Source organism: Salminus brasiliensis, chromosome 4, assembly GCF_030463535.1.
Source record: "Salminus brasiliensis chromosome 4, fSalBra1.hap2, whole genome shotgun sequence".
Lineage (NCBI taxonomy): Eukaryota > Metazoa > Chordata > Actinopteri > Characiformes > Bryconidae > Salminus > Salminus brasiliensis.
The window spans coordinates 25,183,577-25,207,568 of NC_132881.1; the positions used below are offsets into that span (position 1 = coordinate 25,183,577).

The 23,992-nt window shown below is 44.5% G+C and overlaps 1 protein-coding gene across 1 annotated transcript; it reads right to left on the reverse strand.

The window, feature by feature from the left end:
* Positions 1-12,573: 12,573 nt before the first annotated feature.
* On the reverse strand, positions 12,574-22,236 carry socs5b (suppressor of cytokine signaling 5b). The gene is made up of 2 exons (XM_072677720.1): positions 21,781-22,236; positions 12,574-14,367 (listed from the first exon to the last, which is right to left on the reverse strand). The coding sequence occupies exon 2, from the start codon at positions 14,348-14,350 to the stop codon at positions 12,671-12,673; it is 1,680 nt and encodes a 559-aa protein (XP_072533821.1). The 5' UTR covers positions 14,351-14,367; positions 21,781-22,236; the 3' UTR covers positions 12,574-12,670.
* Positions 22,237-23,992: the final 1,756 nt, after the last annotated feature.

The window sequence follows — 23,992 nt, forward strand, 5'->3', positions numbered from 1 at the left end:
CTTGTTTGGTTTGCTTCACATTGGTTTGTTTCACATGTCAGCTGCAGCTTTTTTAGCCTCTTTTTTCTAAGAGTGTCGAGCCCATTCAGCACCTAAAAAGACTCCAATGTTGACAAAGCACTTCTAAAATTCCATTACTGGGGTAACAGAGACCTCCCCATAGGGCGAACCCATCTCCATCATAGCCTTTAGTCAGGTCCACCACAGAGATTCACAAAATGGCCTACACACACATGCACACACTCCATTACAGGGCCTGCAGAGTCCTTCTCTTTCGGGGAAGAGAGCTGAAATTAAATACCGGCCTGTCAGGTCCCGGAGGGAGGCAGAGAGGAAGTGAAGGAGAGAGGGAGAGGCTGAAAGGGAAGGATTTTGTCAGGACTTCATAAACACGTATATAGAGTTGAAGCTCGGTGCCAGCATTAAGGCCGAGGAAAACTTTCCAGAGGCGGCTGGAGGCAGGCAGGAGGTGAGAGAGAACAGAGCTCACAGGCCCAGAGTTTACAGCAAGGCCAGCCAAACAACAATGATAATGATACAGTACACTGAGAGGACTGGAGAAAACCAGAGAGAGGAAAAGAAGGGGTGGTTGAGGGGGTGGGGATTTTGATCATTGAAACCAGATGGCTATTAAGCAAATAAAATAAACATGAAAGAAAAAAAGAGCTTATGAAACATGTACCAATGTTCAATGCACGGGTGGTAAAGAGGGGAACAATCATTTTGGAAGGAAAGGGTGTTGTGATTTGCTAAAGAGCAGAGGAGTGCATTTGGTTATGAACGGGGGAATAAACATTCTTCGCAAGGAATGGTTCTACTGAACAGGTTCTTTGACTTGTATGAGTAGTAGGCCAATGTTGAATGCTTTAAAGGGGCCCTAGAATGTCCAATTTCCCTTGGCATAGTTGAGTAATGAGAGTTCGGTACATGGAAGTGACATACCGTGACCCACACAACACTGTCGCGTCCTCTTTCCAAAGGAAATCAGGCATTACCAAAACAGGGCAGGAAAATAGGTCAACTCCCAAACCCCAGAACTGTTGGGTAACAGTCCTAACTTGTTCATTCACACCTCCAAAATGAACATACGCCTAGCGCACCACAGAAAGCCCTAGTGAAAGCTGACAAAACCCTGAAACAAGACAGTGATGGGAATACGTCTTACTGCATGAACAAGGTCTTGTGACCGTGGCTGTTCCAAACAGGGAAAAGCTAACACTGGGTGAATCCGCTTCATCGGAAACAAACTGGACTGGCCTACTGGTGCTAAACACACGTCAGAAGAAAAGTACCATCTTTTCTTTAACAGTAAGTACAGCACGCGATGAAGCGATAGCCGAGGAGGCAAACAGGGATGCGAGCTAGGCTAAAAGCTAAGCTTTTATCATCTCATCTCTACAACGCCCGCACCCTCTAAAACTACCTGGGCTGCCTCACCTGAATGCCGAACCTGGTGCTAAACACACACCAGAAGAGAAAGTAGCAACTTTTTCTTAACGGCAAATAAGGTACTTGATTAAGCGATAGCTGAGGAGACAAACAGGGACGTGAGCTAAACACTAGAGTAGATTTTATCATCTCATCTCTCCAACGTCTGCACCCTCTAAAACAAACTGGCTTACTTCTGCTGAACCAAACTGGAGCTAAACACACACCAAACGAGAAAGTATCGGCCTATTTTTTTGCGAGGTGGGGCAAGGCTAAAAGTTAACTCAGCTAACTCATATATATATATATATATATATATATATATATATATATATATATATATATACACACAGTTATGTGAAAACATTAGGACATCCCATGAAAAAAATGTCTTTACATGTCTTAATTGAATCTCTTAAAATTAATATTTATAAACAGAATTGTCAAATGTAATGAATAGAAATGCAGTTTTCTGGTGAGAAAAACCTTTTCTTTCTGTCCAAAGCACATTGTTCAAGAAATCCTGGTCTTTGTCTAGATGTTCTCTGGCAAACTAGTCCTGCCCTGAGGCAAACTAGTCTGTTTTTGTCCCAACAGGGGTTTTGTGGCCTTTAGATTTGTCTGACCTGGCCATGTCGCCAGATGTTGCAGTAGTAGCAAAAATCTTTTTAAATCCCTTCCCAGACTCATCTGCATCTACTCACTCCCCTGGGTTTGTCTTCCTCAAGTCTTACTGGTAAAAAAAGATAAGCCCATACCTCCCCTTCTGGTGTGTGTTTAGCTCCAGTTTGGTTCAGCTAAGGTAGTCAGGTCCAGTGTGTTTTTGAGGGAGTTGAGAAATGTTGGAGATGTTTGAGAGAAGAAATGGTAATAGCCTCTCTGCTTGTGTTAGCTTTTAGCACAGATCCCTGTTTGCCCCCATGGCTTTCGTTGTATTGAGGGCTGAGTTGGAGCTTCTCTTCTGCGGACAATGACACAGGAAAAGCCGCAATCATGAACATTTGTAAACGCTTCAGAATTTTCTCTATTTCTGCATAAATTTAATCTAAAAGTTCATCAGATTTTCACACAAGCAGCTAATTGTTTCGGGTAACTGTTAGATTAGTCCTGCAGTTGAGCTTGGATGAATTTTAGCCAATTCCTCTGTCCAAAACAGCTTCAACTCTGTTATGTTGGTGAGTTTCCTCCCATGAACTGCTTGCTTCAGGTTCTTTCACAACATTTCTATTGGACTTGGCTTAGGGTCATTGTCTTTCTGCATGACCCATGTTCTCTTGAGATTCAGCTCACAGGCAGATGTCCTGACATTTTTCAGAATTCGTTGTTCAGTCAGTGATGGCAAGTTGTCTTGGCCCATATTCAGCAAAACCGGCCCAAATCATGACACTACCACCACCATGTTTCACAGATGAGATATATTTCTATGCTGGAATGCAGTGTTTTTCTTTTCTCCAAACATAATGCTTGCCACTCACAGATATGTAATATTGGATCATTTTCCTTAGTAAATAAATGACCAGGTCTAATAATTTTGCCTAATTTATTGTAATTTCATTTATTACATTTTAGGTCAAATTTATGCAGAAATGTACAAAATTCTAAAGGGTTCACAAACTTTCAAGCACCACTGTAGGTTGGGCTGAGTTCTTTTTGGTCACCAAAATGCAGGTTTTGCTTGATGAGAGCTTTTGAGTAAGTCAGCACCATCATTCACACCAAACACATTGTTCATTTGTATTTATTTTCATGTTCATGTTTTAATTTGACATTCTGAGCAATTCATTAATATGACAAATAAATGCTTACTGACCAGATACATATCTTTACATTTGCCTAGATGCTAAAGACTTTACAGTAGACTATATAGGTATAGGCTGTTTGTATTACAGATGAAGCGTTGATGCTTTAATGCTGTACCTTCTGGCCATAACAGTTGAAATGATTCGTTCAACATGAATGTGTGGCATGATTTCTTGGCACAGTCTGTCTTGCCAGCCATCTGAAGTAGAAAGCATTGTTTTGACACTGCCAGTGTAGCCATTTCCACCTTCAAACCGGGAACTGCTGCGTCTCTTTCTCTCACCGATGAACATATTATTATGTATTTCTGCATCAATCTCTTGTTAATCCACTCCTCCTGTAGCACAGGGAGGGAGGCACGTTTCTCTAGATGACGGTGTGATGGTGATGGCTGTGTTTTTCTTGGCCCTGGCATGCAGGTTGGCGTGCTGGAAGCTGATTTAGGCCCTGCCTTCCCCTCCTCCCGGCCTCGGCCTGCAGCCGTCCACAGTGGGTGTAAAGCACTGTCTGGGGGATATATTTCTGGTATGAAATATAGATGGGAGCCTGGGTGTGCATGCGCGTGTGTGTGCGCATGCGTTTCCGTGAGGACGAGGTGAGCGAGAGGTCATCTCTCTCTTTGCTGCCACAGACTTGGAGGCCATCCAAAGTGAGAGGAACAGCAGGCTGTCCTTCTCTCTCTCTCTCTCTCTCTTTGCCTCTCTTTCTCTCTCTCTCGCTTGCTTGCGCCCCATCATCCTGCAGCGGTTCAGGCTGATATGCAGTGGAATGAGCGGAGTGTGTGTGCATGTGCTGCAAGCACGAGCTGGCCTCTACTCTGCGTGTGTGTGTGTGTGTGTGTGTGGGGGGGGGGTTATTTGGATCGTGTATGAGAGAGTATGAGAGGAATACCGGAGAGGAGCGTCACTCTGGCCATTATGAATGAGAGACAGGTCTTTCATAACTAGGACAGAATGTAAACTCATTCACCTATTCAGCGTGGCAGGCATGGCACGCTCTGTAAAGACTCCTTTTTACAAAATGACATATTTATTGATTTACTATCCAAATCATGGCCGGTTCTCACCCACTAGCTAGGTCTCCTCATCCCACAATGCTACCACCAAGTTGGCAGGGTGAGGAGTAGCACGTGCTTCCTTTAAGACACGTGAAGCAGCTAACCACATCTTTTAGGACTGATGAGAACCCAACGTTATTGGACAGCTCAGTGCACTCTGAGGAGAGCTCCAACTGTCAAACTCTGTCACGTCAGCTAACAGACTCCCACGTTGATCATCATCGCAATGATAAATCCAAACCCACCCTGAGAGAAAGCAAGGCCAATTACACTCTTTTGGGCTCAATGCAGATTAAAATACGAAATGAACAAAAGTTTGGGGACACCTGTGAGTTTAACACTTTTTGCCAAAATCAAGGGTATTGAAAAGGGTGTTAAAAATTCTCTACTCTAAGTCTCTACTGTGCAAATAAGCTTTCTAATAGATTTGGGGAATTGCTTTGAGGATTTGATTGCATTCAGTGACAAGAGTCTTAAAGAAGTCAGGGTGTTGGATGATCACCACCTCACCTCATTCCCAACTCCCCAACTCGTCCCAAAAATATTAAATGGAGCACCATCCATCATTTCAGAGAACACTGCTCCACTGCTCCACAGCTTAATGCTGGGGGTCTTTATATCCCTCTAGCCCACTCCTGGCATTAGGCATGGTGCCAATAGGTTCATGTTTATCTTCTGCAGAGAGCCCTATTCTATTGGCAGTACTTCTGTATCGGGATGCAGAATGCATTCATTAGGAGGGGTGTCCACAAATAGTTAGACATGTAGTGTAAGTATTAATGTTCTTTGGTTGCTGTTGGAGGTTCAGTGAACTCAAACGTATAAAATATAGAATTCACCGTGACTTTGGCCGGGGTGAAAAATGGCCAGGAGTGATTTTGCCAATGTTTTGGCCTTGGAATGAATCATGCTGATTAATTCCAACCTTTTATGGTAGGTGTGTGGATGATTTCATGGGCTCTGATCTGATTGCCTGGTTTACAGCACCACGACAAGACCTGGTTCACGTATCAACCCTGTTTTATGATACCTAGCAGAATTAGAGGTGTGTGCTGCTCTGAAGTGTTATGGAAGCAAAAAACTAAAAAAACGTAGCAAAGACTGTCTCAGAAAATGGACTAATCAACACCACCATATTCTCCTCAAGTGGCTATATCTTGGATAATAATTCCAAGACTCTTATGTAACTTTTTAAGTTGTAAGTTTTTGGGGGTTTTACAGCTGTTTTGGATCTTTCAATTTTTCCTTTGAATTAAAAAATAACAGTGTTAGACGTTCACAGTAAGTCAGTCCCATGTGCTAAACTCTAATTCTTCAACTATGCCATAGAGAATACAGCTTTCCATTCCATATGGCATCTATGATTCTATCTATGATTTAATAGAACTGAGTTGAAATGTATTTCTATAGCTCTTATCTCAACGAATGTTGTCACAAAGCAGCCTCTCAGAGATCCGAGCCCGGGTTTCTTTTGAGCAAGCCGAAGGCGATAGTGGCAAGGGAAAAATCCCTCAGATCGAGAGGAAGAAACCTTGAGAGGAACCAAGTCTCAAAAGGGGAACCCATCCTCCGCTGGCACTGTATGTCACAAATAAACTAAATAGTAAGTGAAAACTAAACAGTAGTGAAATATGGAAGTCAGAAACCACAGATGGTTCCTTTAAGGCTAAGAAGCTAAATTAAGTTCATATGATATTTTCTGACTGTATGACATTATTATTATTATTATTATTATTATTATTATTATTATTATTGGGGATTTGATAGAATAGGACTCTCTGGAGCAGATGAACATTAACCTATTGGCACCATGCTGCCTAATGCCAGGCGTGGGCTAGAGGTGCATAAAGAGGGGTATAGGAGCTGTGGAGCTGTGCTCTCTGGAATGATGAATAGTGCTCCATCCAACACTTTTGGTATGAGCTGGGGAGATGGGGATGAGGTGGGGTGATGATCATCCAACACTCTGACCACACTAAGGCTCTGGTCGCTGAATGCAATCAAATCCTCACAGCGGTGCTCCAAAATCTAGTTCTTCTCTGGACAGTAGAGGCAGTTACTCCAACAAAAGCAGGATACACTGGATAAACCAATGGATAAACAGACTGAGCAGGTGTCCCAATACTTTTGTCCATTTCACGTATGCAAACCAACATGAATTTCTCCAGGAAGCACAAGATACTCGCATGATGTATTACTCTGGCCAAATATTCTAGTGTGTAGCCAGATACATCTTCATGATATACTGCATCCCATAACTGTCATTCCAGGAGGAGGTATCCGTAAGCATAACTTCTGGCGGTCATGTGGGTCTGTTGCACATTAAAGGAGAGGGGAGCGCAGACTAACTCAGGGTGAAGTGTAACACAGATTTGTATGATGATGTTAAGCAGGTTAACGTAGAACATTATACACACCATAATAACAATTTCTTGCTAGTGCTACAGCAAGTCTAATAGGACAGGTTTGTGCTAAGCTAACACTGGTGCAGAGTAAACATGTACATATAAAGGCTGCAAAACTAGTAACAGATATTAACCTACACTAAATTGACAAAAGTATTGGGACACCTGCTCAGTCACTTTTTCTTCCGAAATCAAGGGTATTTTAAAAAAAAACCTTGCTGGAGTAACTGTCTCTGGTGTCCAGGGAAGATCATCTACTAGATTTTGGAACACTGCTGTGAGACTTTGCTTGCAGTCACTGACAAGAGCAGAAGTGAGGTCAGGATGATGGATGATCGCAACCCCACCTCATCCCTGTACAACTCATTCGAGAAGTACAGGTTGGTGCACCACCATTCCAGAAAACACAGCTTCACTGCTCAATGCTGGGGGGCTTTATACCCCTCTAGCCATGGTGCCAATAGGTGCATGTTTATCTGCTCCAGCGTTTTCTGTTGTAGCTGAATGCATTCAGCATTGGAAGGGATGTCCACAGACATTTGAGCATATATTGTATTTGACTTTTGTATGTAGCAGTTTTACAGTGACCCAGTAAAGAATTCTGGCAGAGAGTTGCCATTGCTATTTTCCATTTCTAACATCTGGCTAAAACGTGCTTGGAGTAGCTACTGTTTGTGTTCATAGTCAGCGATGTATCGAGGACTTCCAGAAAGCCTAGAGTGAATGTTGTTTCTCGCAAAATTGCGGCTCAAAACATGATTGGTTGATTTCCCCGTCACTGCGTAATGATCATGGTAGCTAAGTCACCACTTTAGGCCTTTAGTCTAGTCCTGATTCCACAGAGGAACCACTTTTGGTTCCATAAGGAGCTGTGTAGGAGAGATAAGTGAGCATGAAGAACATTGGGAAATGGCCTTTACATCAAATGAAGGTTCTTTAAACCTTTAAAAGGTTCTTCACACATCTCGTTCAGACATGGTTGTGTATGGAACCATAAGTGTATAGTATGTGGTCTGCTGTCTCAAGCACAGCCCGAGTAGCAGTCTCAGCCTTTCCATGCAAAAGTGCAGAAAGCAGCCTGAATAAAGTATGTGGGTAAAATCCTCCTTCTTTCATATCTCCAGGTTGAGAGCGCAGCTTCAATTATTCATAAGCTTTGGGTGGCTAATGTGAAACTGATAACCCACATACTATTTATACTTCCATTTCAGAAGGACAAATAAAGTGCTGGCTACTGGATCGCACATCTCAAGCCAGCTCCTGTGCTTGTCCCTGAACCAGAAGCTCTCTGAGGCCAACCTAGATGTCATTCTGGTAAAGAGCAGACTTAATTACAGTTCAGGAACAACTCTGCGAATGAATGACTGCAGGAACAGCCTTTACAGTCACTGTGCTCGGTCACTCCCCTGTTTTACCCCACCACTTTTTAAATCACATTTGAGACAAGAATTGGGTGTCAGAAAAAGACCAAACCGCTCAAAAATCCCAAGTCGGCCAGCATACACATAGCATGTTACCACATAACGAGGCGTGCAGATAAAAGGACAGATGCCAGCAGTCAAAAAATAAAAAAATAAAATATGGGGACCTCTCACTCCAAGGAATACACTTGACAATTTTATTTGTAATATTAAGACAATGAAGCATTCGCAAAGCACCAAGAGTGACAACTACAAGCATCGTATCCATTTGGATTGTAAAATGAAAAAGCGGTTGAAGACAAAAGAATGAAAGTGAAAAGAGGGGAAAAAAAACAACAGCAACAACAGCAACAAGAACAGGGGAGAGGAGAGCAGGGTTTAACGACAGATACTGAAAATCAAACGCTCCAGTTCTACCCTGACGTCAGCTGACGGAAAGAGAGAAAGAACAAAAGGAAAGGAGGAACGTAATTAGAGCTAGGCTGCAGTTGTCTGATGAGAGCTCGTCAGCCTGTAGCGCCGGGGTGGATGTTGCGATTGGTCATACAAGGCCTTGTTGGATGCAGAATGACAACCATTAGTCCCCATCATTGTCAAGCCCTGTCACCAAAGAGCCTGCATTCATATAGCAACAAATGTGCACGCGCAGCATTAAAGTGACAGTATAGCAACCACGGTTACATCACACTCCTTGCATATTAGGGATAAGATTTATGTCAAAAATAACAACCTTTTGCATAAAAGTATTATACAACCCTCCCTCGACTCTAATTCTAAAATACTTCGTACAAATCCAATGTCTGTAAGGTCAAAGCTTAGCCTTAAAGCCAAGCTAAAGTTAATCTAGGGGCAAAAGTGGGGAGGGTGGGCTGACTGAATATTCATGTTCAGTTTTACATGAGAGAAGATCCTCCACGTAAAGCCCTGACGCTCATAATTCATTAATATAAAGTAATTCTTCATAAATCTTTCAATCTCTTTCTGACTTTGAACTAACATCCATGTAACACTGTGTCTCTTTCTATTGGTCAAAACGGAGCATCACGTGTGCGTCTCCGACAGAGCACCCGGCCTCACCTATTCTTTAGCACTCATGGCACAGGGTCTGCTTTACAGTTCATATGGGCAACATGTGGTACTGCAAAGTCTGACACATGCCGTTTTCCCATAGGGAACAAAGTGCAGGAAGAGCCTCAGACTCCCCAAGTGCAGAGAGGCTCGTACGAACCGTTCGATACAGAAAAACCCCGCAGCTCTAGATCATAATTACGAGGCACAGTTCAAAAGAGTCTTCAGAAAAGACCCCCTTTATTCTCTGTTGCCATGGCTGACAGATTTCCACTACTTCTAACAATGCCTGAATGGCAGGGGGAGTGTACGAAAATCCACAATGGCTGCAGGCCCCTCAAACTTCTTCTTCTCTCTGGCCTTAACCAAATAACGACCGACGTTTTTTTTTTTAATACCTCCACCCGACTCCCCGCGGCAGGGCACCAGAGCGCTCAAAACGTCTCAATGGTGCCCTGTCTTAGCCTCTTGCTAATGCTAACTTTAGCATAGCGCCCAAACACTGTGGAGGCCAAGCAGACTACACAAACAACAGAATTTCTGCTTTCAGCTCGACGTATCCCAAAAAAAAAAAGTGGGTGATGATGAGGATGTGGTCAGACTGGGGAGGAAGGAGGGGGAGAAAAAAAGTCCCTCTACTCTATATTTTCATAAAAAGCCATCAAGAAACACAGACCGGTCCTTTTAGCAGGTGGTAAATTTAGAGGCTAGCTTAGTAAATTTAGCCTGTGATTAGCGCCTGTAGGGCAGGGCAGGGTGTAACTCTGCCAGGAGAGAGAGAGACTCATTTGCTGACTGGTAGCACAGAAAGACCTAAGTGTGTGTGTGTGTGTGTGTGTGAGCAGGCCACAGCATTCTAAAGCACAGAACCTGAGTGTGAAAGCAGGAGCTGGAAAGATTAAGGCACATGCTGTCACTGAGAACATGGGTGCTAACGTCCGGTTACATCCACACCTTCTAAAACCTAAAAGCTTTCGTCTGCACACGGGTCGGGGGATTGGGTGGGGTGGGGGTCTGACCGATGTAGTTTTTTCTTGTAGCTAGACAGTCGAAGCGCTTCCTAGACTACAGTAAACAGGGAGAATAAAGGGCCCATGCCCTGACCTTATCAATAAACGAGGTTCCCGCGGACTGTTTCAGCTGCAGGGAAAGCAACGGCCTGTTACTGACGAACGCACTGACTTGCTCTGGTTCTTTCAACATGAAATATGATAATGGCTGGAAATATCACTAATACAGGTTCAGCACACAGACACACCTTTGGTCAGTGATCCTAAAAGATACAAACACTGAACAGTAACGTCCATCGTAATATATATAACGTTATGCATAAGATGGGTGGACCTGAGCAACTCTCCATATTAATGATAATGATATTCCGACTTCGATACGACACTGAATTGAAGACTTGACTTTAGGTTGGCCTTTTATTCGTCCCATATCAAAAAAAAATATTCACCATTCATACCAACAAATTACGCATACTGTCGCTGTCGCGCAAAACCCTGTATCTGACATTATTTGAATCTGGCAGTTGTCATTGTCATGTGTTGGGTTCAAATTTCCTGACAAATGGACCAATAGAAATGCTCAACGATCATTTTTTTTGTTTGTTTTTTACATTTACATTTATGGTATTTAGCTGACGCTCTTATCCAGAGCAACTTACAAGGTTACTCGTATTACAGAGGTGGGCCAATGTAGTGTTAGGAGTCTTGCCCAAGGACTCTTATTGGTGTAGCGCAGCACCCAGACTACGGTCACCCAGACTGGGAATCGAACCCCAGTCTCCCACATGGTGTGCTAGCTCAGTGGCAGGTAGTGGTGTTATCTGTTGCACCACACCAACCACTGTTTTTGCGTGACTTCGACAAATATGTTACCTTAGGCTACATGATTCAGTTGGCTAACCCATTCTTTTCTCTTACAGTGTTAAAGGAATCTCATTCTTTAGTGCACACAAAATGACACAGGAAGCATACCGTAGCTATATGCTTCACAATGAGTAAAAGTGCAACGCAAGTGGAACTAACCACATTTGATAAGAAAACAGGACATCAATACTTCAAACAAGTATACAATGGCATCTCTGTGTATTCATGCTTCGTCTACAGTGAAGACAGTAATAGTGAGGTACTGGTACAGGCCTTGAAGTCAATGTGAAATGAAAAAAAAAAAAAAAAAAAAACTTTTTAAAACTTGTTAGCTTGTGTTTCTCGTCACCCTCCATGATGCAGGTTGACTTTAGTTCAGATCAGCTTTGTCTTTCCCATAAAACCGCAGATAGAAACCAACAGGTTTTGTAGAAGAAAACATCTGGACAGACCGAAGGATGACTGACTGGACAAGTTCATATCCCAAAATGTTAACCTAGCGTGAAGCACACAGACCATTGATTGATTCATGCCCTGAACACAAGAGAAGATGCTGGCTGCAGACATAACCTCAACTTATGGCCCGTAAAGGGAAGAAGCAACAGAGAATCAGTAATACTATCATAGTCTGATACTGCATATGTTCAGTCCACCAACCTTTTTTCTCTTCCTTTTTTTAAACAAGTGTCAAAGTGCCTGTGTTTTTCGGTTGAGACCCTCGTTCAACAACAAAACAGAGCAGTGACTGCGCTGAGAGATGACACCGCTTTGGAAGCCAATTTTAGATAACACACCGACCTATCTTCTGGCACACGGTCAACTATGTCTGCGTATTGGTACGCGTCTCTGCGTAGCTGTAGGCAACAGGAAACGATCATTGCCTCCAACTGGCAATTTCCTCCTCCTCATGCAGTTAATTTGTGCCTTTTATTTTGTGCCTCCCTTCAAAAAAGCAACAAAGAGCTCAGTGCTGAAAGGTGCATGTCGAAATGTGACCCTGCCCAGTGTTCAGAGATCTAAGTGCTGCCTCATGTGAAGAGGATATAGTAATTTGACCTTATTGCTGGTAAGTTAGCTATGATGACTTAGTAAATAATCATATAATACATATGTAAGTATTAGTTCACGAGAAAATTGCAGGCAGCCTTGTGTGGCCAGCTTGAAAACAATCCCAAATTATTTCAGTATTTTAAACAGAGTTAAATGGATGTCTATTTCATGAGTAAATATCTGGGACTAATTAGTATAAGAAGACTCTTTCATTCCTCCAAATGAGTTTAATTGCAGAGAGGATGCAGGGTTGTGCAGGCAGTTTAGCAGACAGGCTGAAGCAGATCCGGTAGATATGGTCAGAGAAACTGAGCAGATAGGAAGAAACCATTCCAGTCCAAACCTGTTTAACACTTAAACACATGCTCGCCAGATAGCGTATACTGGGTATTAGCAATGCATATTCCATGTGAAGTAAGTATGAACTAAAACAACTGAATATTGGCAGTTCAAAACATCCCCTTTTCCACACCTGAAGCCAGCTGAACGAGGGTTGATGTGATCCACGCACATCCCTGTTGGCTGAGAGTCTCTTGCCTCGGCAGCTCCAGAGCACAGAGCCAGGCCTCATTTGACCTTGAGTGGCAGCTCTCTCTCTAGCCAGCGAACACGCACTTTCTGTTTGTAGTGATACTCCTTTAGGAAGTCCTGCATGGCTGGTGGCAATGGCAGGGCACCAATGCCATCGTAGGTGGTCTGGCTGCAGATGGCAGCACGGGCCAGATGCTGCAGGCTGAAGGGGAAGGTTCTGTGCAGGGGAGCTGTGAGTAGCGGCTCAAAGAACATACAGGCGCTCGGGTCTTTGTAGTGCTCCAGCAAACCTGTGACTGTAGAGGAGTGGAAGACACAGGGGTCATGCGCGTCAAAGCTGAAGTTGTGGTTCCACTGTTCAATGCGTGCATGCAGCGAGCGGTTGTAACGGCGGAAGCTAACGGAAAACAGGTAGTCCTCTTGGGCAGAGTCCCGCAGAAGGAAGGTGCCCTCTGGCCGGCCATCCAGCAGTGCCTCTGCCTGGTAGCGATCCATCACTCCCCAGTAGCAGGGAAGTGATGTGATGGCCAGCAGGTCAGGCACCAAGCAATGGATGAAATCAATCTGTGTGTGAACCTTCCAGGGTCCTGACTGTCTGGTGGAGTGCCCGTCCCCAGAGGCATGCCTCTGCTTAGTCCTCCGTGCCTGTAAGCACAGAGTAGTTGAGTCCTCCTCTGAGTCACAGTCAGCAGCATGGGATGGCATTGCCATGCTTGCCCCAACCTGGGCCACTATCCCGGAAAACCCCCCCGCAAAAGAGGCTCCAGAACCCATGCTCCTGACCTCCCCCCCTCCTTCACCAGAACCAGGAGCCATCTTTGGTCCTAGTTTGTAAAGGGCAGACCTCTGTGCAGTGGCCTCCAGTGTGTGGATCTGCGCATTTGGAGGTGGGTCAACACCTTCCTCTATACTGAGTCTACGGCGCTCACGGAGCCTCTCCTCTTCGTCCTCTGGGGAGGGACGCCCCGGATCAAAAGCATCCAGCAACGCTGTGGAGGAATGAGGGCTGACCGGTGCTGTATGCTGCTTGATGAGGTGCCATTTGTTGGCCAGATCGGAGCCTGGTGGGAATGGGCAGGTTTCCAGCATCAATTCTGTTAGGTGGATCTTGCGTTTGGAGGTAACCTGGCTCTTGGCCGAGCGTGGGCGGCGGGGAGTCGGCAGAGGCAGGCATAAACCTACCGTGTCCTTCAGTCGCTGCCTCACAGAGCGGACGCTTAAGCTGCGTCCACCCCCTCCTCCACCAGAATCGCTCATCTCCTGGATGGAGCTGGTCCCATAGCAACGCTCTCGCCTGCTCGTCCCCCCTCTTGAACGTCCTGTCCGCCTGTCAGCCTCCAGAGAGCTCTGTGTTTTAGTGGAGCAGGAGTGCTTCTTCTTCCCCCCCCAGGGAGCATGCCGTGAGTAGGAATCCCTCCGTACAAGTGGGACCTTCCGTACATCCTCGTTCTCTTTGTCGACTGTGATCTCCACGATCTGGGGAATATCTGCCACACAGTTGTGGCCTCTGCGTCCTCCACTGATCGGGGGAGCCTGTGAAAGAGTGGAGCCCCGAGCAGTCTGGGACTCACCTCTGTGTGGTCCCTGGCTCACGTCCACCACACAGTGGAAACGATCCATGTCCAGGCTGCATATGTTGGCCTCTGAACCGTTGGTGTGGAAGAGGGTGTGACATCTGTTCCTGAGGTTGCTCCACATCTTCCCCACTTTCTCCATAGACTGGAGACTAGAACCTGTCGGAGAAACAGAAACCAAGGATGAGCAGCTGCAAAGTCTCAAATTGTGATTATGTTGTGAAGCTTGGAGGTGTATGAGGGTTAACTACTGCCCTGTGCTAAACTGTGTCAAAATAATTGTGAGGGCACTTAACTGTGAACTGAATGTTTCTTAGTGGTATTTCAGGCTGTCAATTACGCATGCAGTGGGGGGCTGGTAGCTGGACAAGATCGGATGGGTGTGTAAAGCATGTTAGGCACGGGCGAGTTCAGCGGTGTACGAGGGTGTGCAGTACGACGTTCACGTGCGTAATAAAGACTGTGACACTGATAGAGCCGCACAGTGAGTATGGAGTTGCCAGGCAGACGTACAGGGGTACAAGGCCGTGGCTATAAATGAACCCGAGGATCTACTCCCAGCTGATCTGCTGGTATGTAACGTATTACTGAGCCAGTCTGGACCTGACTAAGAACTTTCCCTGTCGTGGCAGCAGACAGACATGGTAGGGAGATAATCTGAGTGGGGGTGGTGGGCACAGGCAGAGAACAGTAGAGTAAGAGTCAGTGCTTCGTTCGTGTCTCTTCAAGTCTCTAGTCAGACAACGAAGTTTCTCTTCTCCTTTTTTCCCAGACCTGACCTTATGTGAACCACCGTGGCCATGCTGCGCGACTTCTGCAAATCTTAAACCGCAACTAGATCTTTGTCCTTCTCCTAACTCTAACTCAAAAAGTAACATCTTCCAAGACAAATATCTGGTTTTTGGCTCAAAAAATGAAAAAGGATCGAGTACATACTGAGTAGACTCAGACTCAGTAAAAATAACTGCACTGAAGTAAGCATGAAACGCCTGAACCGTCAAGTTTCAGCTGCGTCCATCCATCTTTTCATGAAAACCCCAGGTGAGGCTTAGTTCTCGAAGAACACCGTGTAAAGTTTTCATGCCGAGTCTTTGTCAGGTGGGTATTATTAATAAAAAAAGAACGTAATCATCACTTGAGATTGCGCTGATTTTATTGTCAGTTGGACTAAAGAACAATTTTCCATCACAACAGGTGTGCTTATGCTTAGCACAAGCTTGACATAGTGTCAAAAAAGTGAGTGTTGCTATTCTCAAGTAACAAACGGCAGTCTCAAAACGTGGCATCTCGTTGTGGTACTGCAAAAATCTTGTATATCCATTTTTCCGTTTCTCACCTTTTGACATAATGTGAATCTCTCAGCTGTTCTTTACACTGTGTCCACATTTCGTGATGAATGGGCTCAATAGAAATGTGCCAAAATTTTTCTTTTTTTCTAGCTCTCATTTTGGAGCATTTTTTTGCATGGCAGCCATGATATGTTCATACTGACTATCTCTATTGTTTTCTTTATTTACCTAATCGCATTTTATCACTCCATCATTTGGGAATCTTTCAACAACCATGGTAAGCATCGCCTTTTGATTTATCTGGGGTACATTTTACATCTCGTCAGTCCACTCGAACTCAGTTTGTGCCAGCATTATAACTTTTCTAGGCTCAAATGTTGGTGGGTGGATAAGGCACAGCTAGCAGAAAGTGTTGGTGGAGGATTCTACCAGGGAGCATGTTGGATCGAGTGTTCAGATGGATTTGGATTGAGTGACTCCAGACAGAAGACTTCACATTCCTGTTAAGCTCACGAGAGGGTGGAGTTGCAGGGTTAAAACTGGATGAATCATACTGGTATTAACAGAACATCAGACTGAACAACGCCAAAGAACTTACTTACTCCCCTCAGGGAACATCAAGTGATACCTGACTTGACTGTAAAGACTTCACACATCTGATGTGTTCTGTTGTGTCTGCTGGGAATTCTTTTGATTGCAGAAGTTGGGATAAACTAATGCTGTGCAACTGTGACAAAATAACCAGCTGCCACAGCTGCCTTGTCTTGTGGGCCTATTTTTTTAAGCTGCATAATGGATAGATTCTGGCAAGAAACAGTGGACTGCTGTGGATATTATCATACAATCACTTCCCGGGTTGTTTTTTTTTTTTTTTTTTTTTTTTTTTTAAGCATTTGGTGCTCACAATACCATCGTTTCCTTTGTTTTATTGTATTCTTGTGGACCAAAATAGTCTCTCGCTGTATTTCGAATACATTCATTATTGTTCGTTCTGTGCAGAAGCTGGCTAATCTGTCACAGTCATCTCACACTGCAGGCAGCCTATGTATAGCTGGGTCGTGAGCCTGTAAAGCGTCTTGTTAAGATATAATCTCAAATTTTATGTTTCAATTAGTGCATGCAACTGATGGCAGTCTGCAGAGACTGTTCCCGAGTGGTGCACCACTTCCTCTCTCCGCATGAAGATGTTTAAAAATCTCTGGCGTGCATTAAACAGAAGTCAAACGACGTGTCTGTCAAGACATGCAAATAAATGCACATGATAAACACACTTGCATTCATTCTAACAGCAGCAGTAACGCAAGGGATCCATTGTGTAACTGGATACTGCAATCTGCATTTATGCGCCTAAGCTGAACATGATCCAATGACGGTGATATTGTCTTTTTCTGAAACGGACACATGTGCCTAGTAATCTTTGCAAAGTCTCTTCCATCGTGTTTCCAGTTATAACGCTAATAACCTTAACAGAACTTAGCCACATTACTGAGCATCCCTGTTTAGCTTGAGAGGGGTTCTGCTGGGTGTGAATTATAAAAGAGAAGAAAAAACAGTGGCATGCAAAAGAATGGGCACCCCTGGTCAAAATATGTAATTCTACATGAGAAAAGATGACCTGGGCACCCTGCATGGTCGATACTTTAGTGACACTCCTTTTGAGACTTTCGGTTCTTATTTGGGGAGATTCTTGGGTCGTATTGTGTGTGCTGTCCTTTAACGGCCTGTCCACAGTTTTCCGATGATGTTAAGGTCATGGAACTGTGAACTTGTGCCTCTAGAAGTAGTCCTTTATGGAGTTTTGAGGTGTGTTTAGGATCGTTATCCTGCTGTAGCAGCCTGAATCCATTCTTTCCCCCACCAGTGAAATGTTCACTGTGCCACTGGCTGCAACACAAGCCCAAAGCATGACCAGTCCTGCGCTTAACAGTTGGAGAGTTGTTCTTTTATTCAATTCTGCACCCCTTTCTGCTCCAAACATAGCTACCTTTGCCCAGTACAGCCAGAAAGGTCTATTTTAACTTCCTCAGTCCACAGGACTTGCTTCAAGATTTTGAGGCAAGGATACAAGAAAGGCTTTAATAAATGTTATATTTGTTAAGGTGTTGCTGCACAGTGGAACAGTGCGCCATTACTCCACTCAGCTAAATCTTTCTGAGGACCTATCTAATGAAACAGGGCTTTCGCCTTGTGTTTCTAGCTAATAAAGGTCTTGAGGGCCTCTGTAAAAGTTACTTTACCAGAGCTCAAATGTCTTGGGGCTTCCAAACTTTTGCTCTGGGCAAATAGTACAAAACAAAATATATAGGAATGGTTCAACTTTAGAAACCATATGTCTTTTGGAGATCTACAGTAGCAGACATGGCTGGTGGTGCCCAAACGGTTGCTTTCCTCTGTACCTATGCACAAGAAATCTAGCACATATGAAAGGAAGTCAATGTGTAATTGATCGACGAAGAAGTTGATATTTCCCACAATTCCTGTGCGCATTATTACAAACTTAAAAACAGAACGAACGCAGCTTTCATCGAATGCTTTACACATGAAAGGACATGTTCTGTTTGTCCTTCTCATTTATTTCACACACCCCTCCACCCTCTGTTGTTCTTCCCTCAAGATGCATCCCTAATGTGCCAGACTATCAGATGCATCTTTGGAGGCAGTGCTTTTTTTTTTTTCCATGCGAGTTAGCATATTTTTTTTCCTCGACTTTGCTAATCATGGTCACAAAAACAAACAAAGCCCAGCTCTGGTTTTCCAGAAGGGAGGGACTGACTCGAGTGTTCTTTCCATGCACTCAAACTCTCTGCTGTAAAGATTACAGAGAGGCATGCAAATCCATCTGTAATACATATGTAATATACATATATATATTTATATATACGGCTTAAGCTATGCTCTCAGCCCTATCATTCAGTTATGCACGATTCCTTCATGTACGTCCATGCCACAGCGGCCCTCGTGCAGAAGGCAAAACTGACCTACTTTACCAATCCCTTTTCCTCTTGCAAAGAAGGAGGAACCTTGGCCTGTGATATTCAGAGTTCAGAGACGCGACGAGGCCAGAAACACTAGCAAAAGCAGCGTCAGACTTATATATATACACACACATACATATAGCGTGCTTGGCGGTCACTTTAGAGGAAACGGTGGGTACCAGGAGATGCGGCCAGAGGCATTGACTTGAGCATTTGACTTGAGTAACAAAGAATAGGCTTTTGCTCCAACACGGTCAGCTGCTTCTCAGACGTTCAACTCGATTACAGCAGTCCTGTTCTGCTGCGCTCGTTCTGTGTAAGAGAGGAATGAAAGGGTCTGAGTTTGGTTGAGTGAAATGCTCGAGCACAATAAGGATGTGGTGGTAAATGTGACTTCTCTGATGTTATGATGTGCGTAAAATGCCATCGTTGAGGAGCAACCGTAGGCCAGCTGTGTGAATGATGTTAGCTTGCTAATCCATCAATGCCCTGTGTCGCCTATTAGCTTGGCACCTCACTAATTAGGCATCAAAGCAAGCCACTGAGCTCTCCAGAACAAAAGGTGAAAATAATGCATCTGCTGCCAAATCTGTATTCAAGAACTCTAGTGCACTTCTCTCTATCTCAGAAAAGCTACGCGAGGGCAGGACGAGACTGAATGTGAGGAGTGGACGAGTGTGTATGTTGGGATGAAAAGCCCTTGGTCTTGTGCTGATATGTACGGAGACGAAGAGGAGAAGGGCAGAAAACGGCACGCAGAACAAAGGAAAAATGAGAGTGTGATTCAAAGGAAGAGCTGCTGCTTTTCTTTCCCATCCGGAGTGATGGGAACAGCAGCAACTAGTGACGCTTCCTTCCCGGTAAGCTGGGCTATAAACCTACACAATAATCAAAAGCTTAAGGTTGTCACCATAAAACACTTGACAAATTTTCAATGTGAGGGGGTGGCCTTCGAGCAACGGCTAGCGCGGCCTTTCTGATCCATTGGTTGTTCATGGCGAGCCTGTAAACTACAACAATGGAGTTGCCACAAACAAAATGAGGAGAAAGATGAGTCATTTCCGCAGGATGAACAATTACATCAAAAAGCCCACATATGGCCGAAAAAAGGACCTCAGCAAAGACGTAGCTGTGGTGATTCACCTCCGCAAGACCAAATGGAGGAGTACAGGAAGATTGCTGCAACGCTGCCCCATATTAAACCCAAAAAAGATCCTCTGCTGTTTCTCTTAGCTCGGCACGCCTACCCTCATGGGGTCCTGATGAGTGGCCTGGCGTTTGGACAGCATTAAGGGCGTAATCACGTTTTTTTTCCCCTCCCGAGAAGGATAAATGAGATGTTTGTGGTAACCTTGCTCACTTTCGGAGAGCTGCTGTAAGAGGACGGGCGAGTTCAGGCTGTTCTGGTGGTGCTACAGGGACAGGGTTTTGCAGGAAGATTAACCCCTTAACACTCTAAGGCTTATTACACACTAACTACAGGGACTTCTGTGTAAACTGGTGGGGCCATTGCTTGGTAATAGAAGTGTGTAATAAAACCAACTTTCAGCCTGCTGGCAGTTCACTGGTCATCGAAGGGGTTAAACAACCAATGTAGCACCTTAGCTTGCCTCCTGCGGCAGGAACACTGTGTTTCGTAAAATAACGTAGCCTATAACTAGCATTGCTGAAGAAGGGTGATGTTAATGCAGAATGCACAGTAAAAGGAATCACCTCAAAATCACCTTAAAATTGTGCTAAATTTTTCCATATGGTCAAAGGCAGTGGCATCAGGTCTCCCTGAGATTGCCCGGCCACTTTCTAGACCTAAATGCACCTTTTTGTGCTGTTATAAAGTTGATGTAGAGATGTAGTAGATTTTTGAGATGCCAATTTTTCACTGCAAGGGATCCACATCGTTTGGTCCTGAATAAACCCTGCGTTACGTCTTTCTGAAGTTGACCAACACAATAGTTCAGAAGTGCAGAAACAGCAATCTATACGTTGGTAGATGCTGCACCAAGGGAACTCGATACAACCTTTATTTATGCCACATGTCCTTAGGTTCAACTTCAACAGTGTTATTACAAAATAAAATCGACTAAACAGGCCTAAATTTCAAGCTACACCTATCTCTGAATTTGGCAAAAGACCGAAAGTAAGGGAACGGACCTGTTAGTCCTGGCTCGAACGCATTTGACTTGATATCGGGTGATGATCTAGTCCTTCATGGGATCAGTTAGGTGTGTTAGAACATGAAAAAGACAAGAAAGGTGCAGTGCCCATGGTCAGAGATGGCATATCAGTACTGATGGGTATCAGCAGAAAACGCTGGATCAGATATCAGAGGGAAGCAAGAATTCATTGAATCCAAACCTGCAGTAATTCTAGCCTGAAACACAGTGTGTTTCCTTACGTTATAAAGTAGTTGACTGCTTTGAGATGATCATCTTAGGTGAAGTGCTTAGTAGTTTAGTAGATTAGTAGTTTTTAAGAAGTAATATCGAGACAGTATCGGTATTGACCGATACTTGACAGAATCGGTATGGGGATTAGAAAAGAGGGGAGAACTGCCGGACTGGAGGAATGCTGCCCCAGCAGACTCAGCTCTGAATGAGGGGACCAACAGTCCTAGACATGAAGAACCATATTTTATCATGTAAATTATTCTTTATTTGTATTTGCATTATTTACGAAGAAATAGATCACTATTGTCTCACAAATAACTGCTCTAAAGACGCTGATCCAGGCATCAAATATATAGCTAGCCACCTAATAGAGAAAAAAGGACAATTCCCAACACTAAATTTTCGTCTTTAAAAATATGATCTGAACTGGTACAAACTAAACGCATTAAATGACATAATCTTATTTTTGAGATCTGAAAATCTCCATGTCTCCGTTTGGATTCAGTGTTTATCGTTTTTCTCGATAAACTTGGCCCAAGCCAAGCCAGGCAGCCTGGGTAGCTGCTCTGATCCCACATGCCTGCACAGTTAGTTACTGAACCTGCGAGAATTTGCTTCATGTTTCACAGCGAAAGCCTGGCCAGTCAACTAAAGCTGCAGATTTAGTTAGCTTTGAGCTGCCAGGCCGACTTCGGCCGTTGGTCTTAGGAGATTTCTCCGGGCTGGCAGCGCGGAGGTGCAGCCCGCAGAGGAACCGCTGGAAATCCGGTGACACATCGCTCGCGTTCCGTTACATTCAGCCCAGCGAGTTCGCTAACAGGCTAACGGCCACAAAACGCACAAACCCGACTCATACAACCCTAAAGCGGGGACGTTTCTCCAACAAACTGTTGGGAAGAGGACCGGGATGAGTGTGCTTACCTCCGCGACGTGGATCTAGCACTTCGTAGCCCTCTTTTGTCTGTAAAAAAGATGGCTATCAAAAAGATGTCAGACTCGTAGCTATCCCGCACAAGCTCTCCTGAGGCGAATACAACCCGCGAGATCTGCGCTGCTCATTCCCGAGGTCCGTTTTTTACACGCTCATGAAGGAAAACGTCGATTTGGACATCATTCCTATGCTCCGGAATGCCCATTTGATCCAGGGCCAGCTCTTTGAAGAGCCTCCTCTCTCGCCCGTGTCTTCCTTCTTCTTGACAGCCAATATGACGGTCGCTAGTAGTGATGTCCGACTCGGTAACCAATCGAATATTTCAAACGGTTCTTTTGAATGGAGCCGATTCGCGAGTTCAAATGAATCGAACTTTTTTTTGAAGCGTCTACGTAACGTTTAAGCATTTGCTATGGAGCCAATCATTCATAGCAAAGTATGAAATATGCTCAGTAAAAACATGAAATACCACAATTCAACATATCAAAGGTAACCTCTTTTGATTCGCTTATAGGTTCGCTCGGCTCCCTCTGTGTTTTTTGTGAATTGGGCGTTCGGAGCAGTTCAAAGGAGTCGATTCGATGGACTGAACCGTAAGTGGCACATAGGAGACCGAGCGAGCGAGAGGCGAAGAGCGGGGGAGCGCGGGCGGGGCGGGGCGGGGGACTCCGGTAAAGCGACGAGGGGGGAACAGCACTTCCGATTGTGTACATGGACGAAGGCAAAGGGTTGGTGGAGAGCGAGGTGACGGGCGGGCGAATCGGCCAATGGGACACGAGGTAGGCGTGGCCAGGGACTCGGTTGCCATCCTGAAAACGTGGAGATCCGAGACAATGCAGAGAGGCTCAGTCCCTGTAGCCAACTGTTAGCTGTAGATAGGCGTGCTGCTGCTGCTGCTCCCGAGTGAAGGTCCACACTGTTGTCCTGTTAAAACACCAATAAGTTTGTTACTGTTGGACATTTAGCACCAGAAAATCATGAACACAGCCTCATTTTATCTGAAAAAATAGACCCTAGCTTATGGCTGAACGGCACAAACGAAGCTTTGTTTAAGTGTCAGCGAGGCCTAAGATGGCCTAACCCATATCAGCGATTTCATCTCTGTGTGGGGTCACATTTTTGGATTTTGGACTCTTTACACACTCTGGATAAACTACAGAAGTGTTATGTTGTCCTAAAGTTCATAAAGCACAAGTATATTTGGAAAGGTCGTGCTCCTTATTCCAGCACAGAAGAGACATTGTCCATGCTTGTCTGATTTCTGGAAACTGCTGTCTAATTTCTGGCAGGCACTGAAAGCGGTTTCTATGATAGCGAGTGTGAACGTGGACGCTGGCATCTTGGGGTGGGCCGGAGTACGCCTGAGGGCCCTCCGAAACCCCTCAAGCGGCCTGTTCTGTTCTAGCCACGCAGGGCCATACACCCATAAACCCCACGCTGACAGCGTCTCAAAGGAGCATTCAGTGTTCGCCCACTGCTGATGTCATGGTTTGGAGCCGTGCTGCACACGAGGCTCATGTGTGACCATCTAGTGTGAAGGGAGTATTTTTTGACTAATGTCGTTGTAGGCTGAGAATAAGCCCTGAGGAAATCGCTGCAGCCCGAACAACATCTCCATTCAGCTCCAGCACAAATCACTCATCCACTTATTGTGGCTGAGACAGAGGAAATGTGAGCTAAGAGAGATCACAGAGAAAATTCTGAAATTATTGATGCAGTGATGTAAGCTGGGACTTCTTTAGGCTTTGTTAGGGCATATATTATATCTGTCTTTTCATGAATTTATTGTTCTATTATTATATGTATTATTTATATATATTTTTTCTTTTCCAGACAACAACCAATCGATTTAATCCCCTGTAGGAATTCATACATTTGATCTTATCTTGTTTTAACATTTGCCGGTATTGATGGCCGACAGCTCTGAGTGTGTACTGAGGACGCTGCATTCGCTCCACAGATTTCCAGGTAAAGCATTCATGCTCCAACAGGATTTTGCAGGATTCTGTCAATCATGCTCTGACACCTCTGATTAAAGAGGAAAGACAAGTACTGGGGGGTAAAAAACAAAGTGTGAATATTACACTGTAATAACAGCACGAGTCCACTTCAGAAACTGTATATCAGGGCCAACACTGGTCCACTTGTGTCAAAGTGAAGAATGTGAACACATGAAGAAAAAAGACTACATCCACTGGAGTT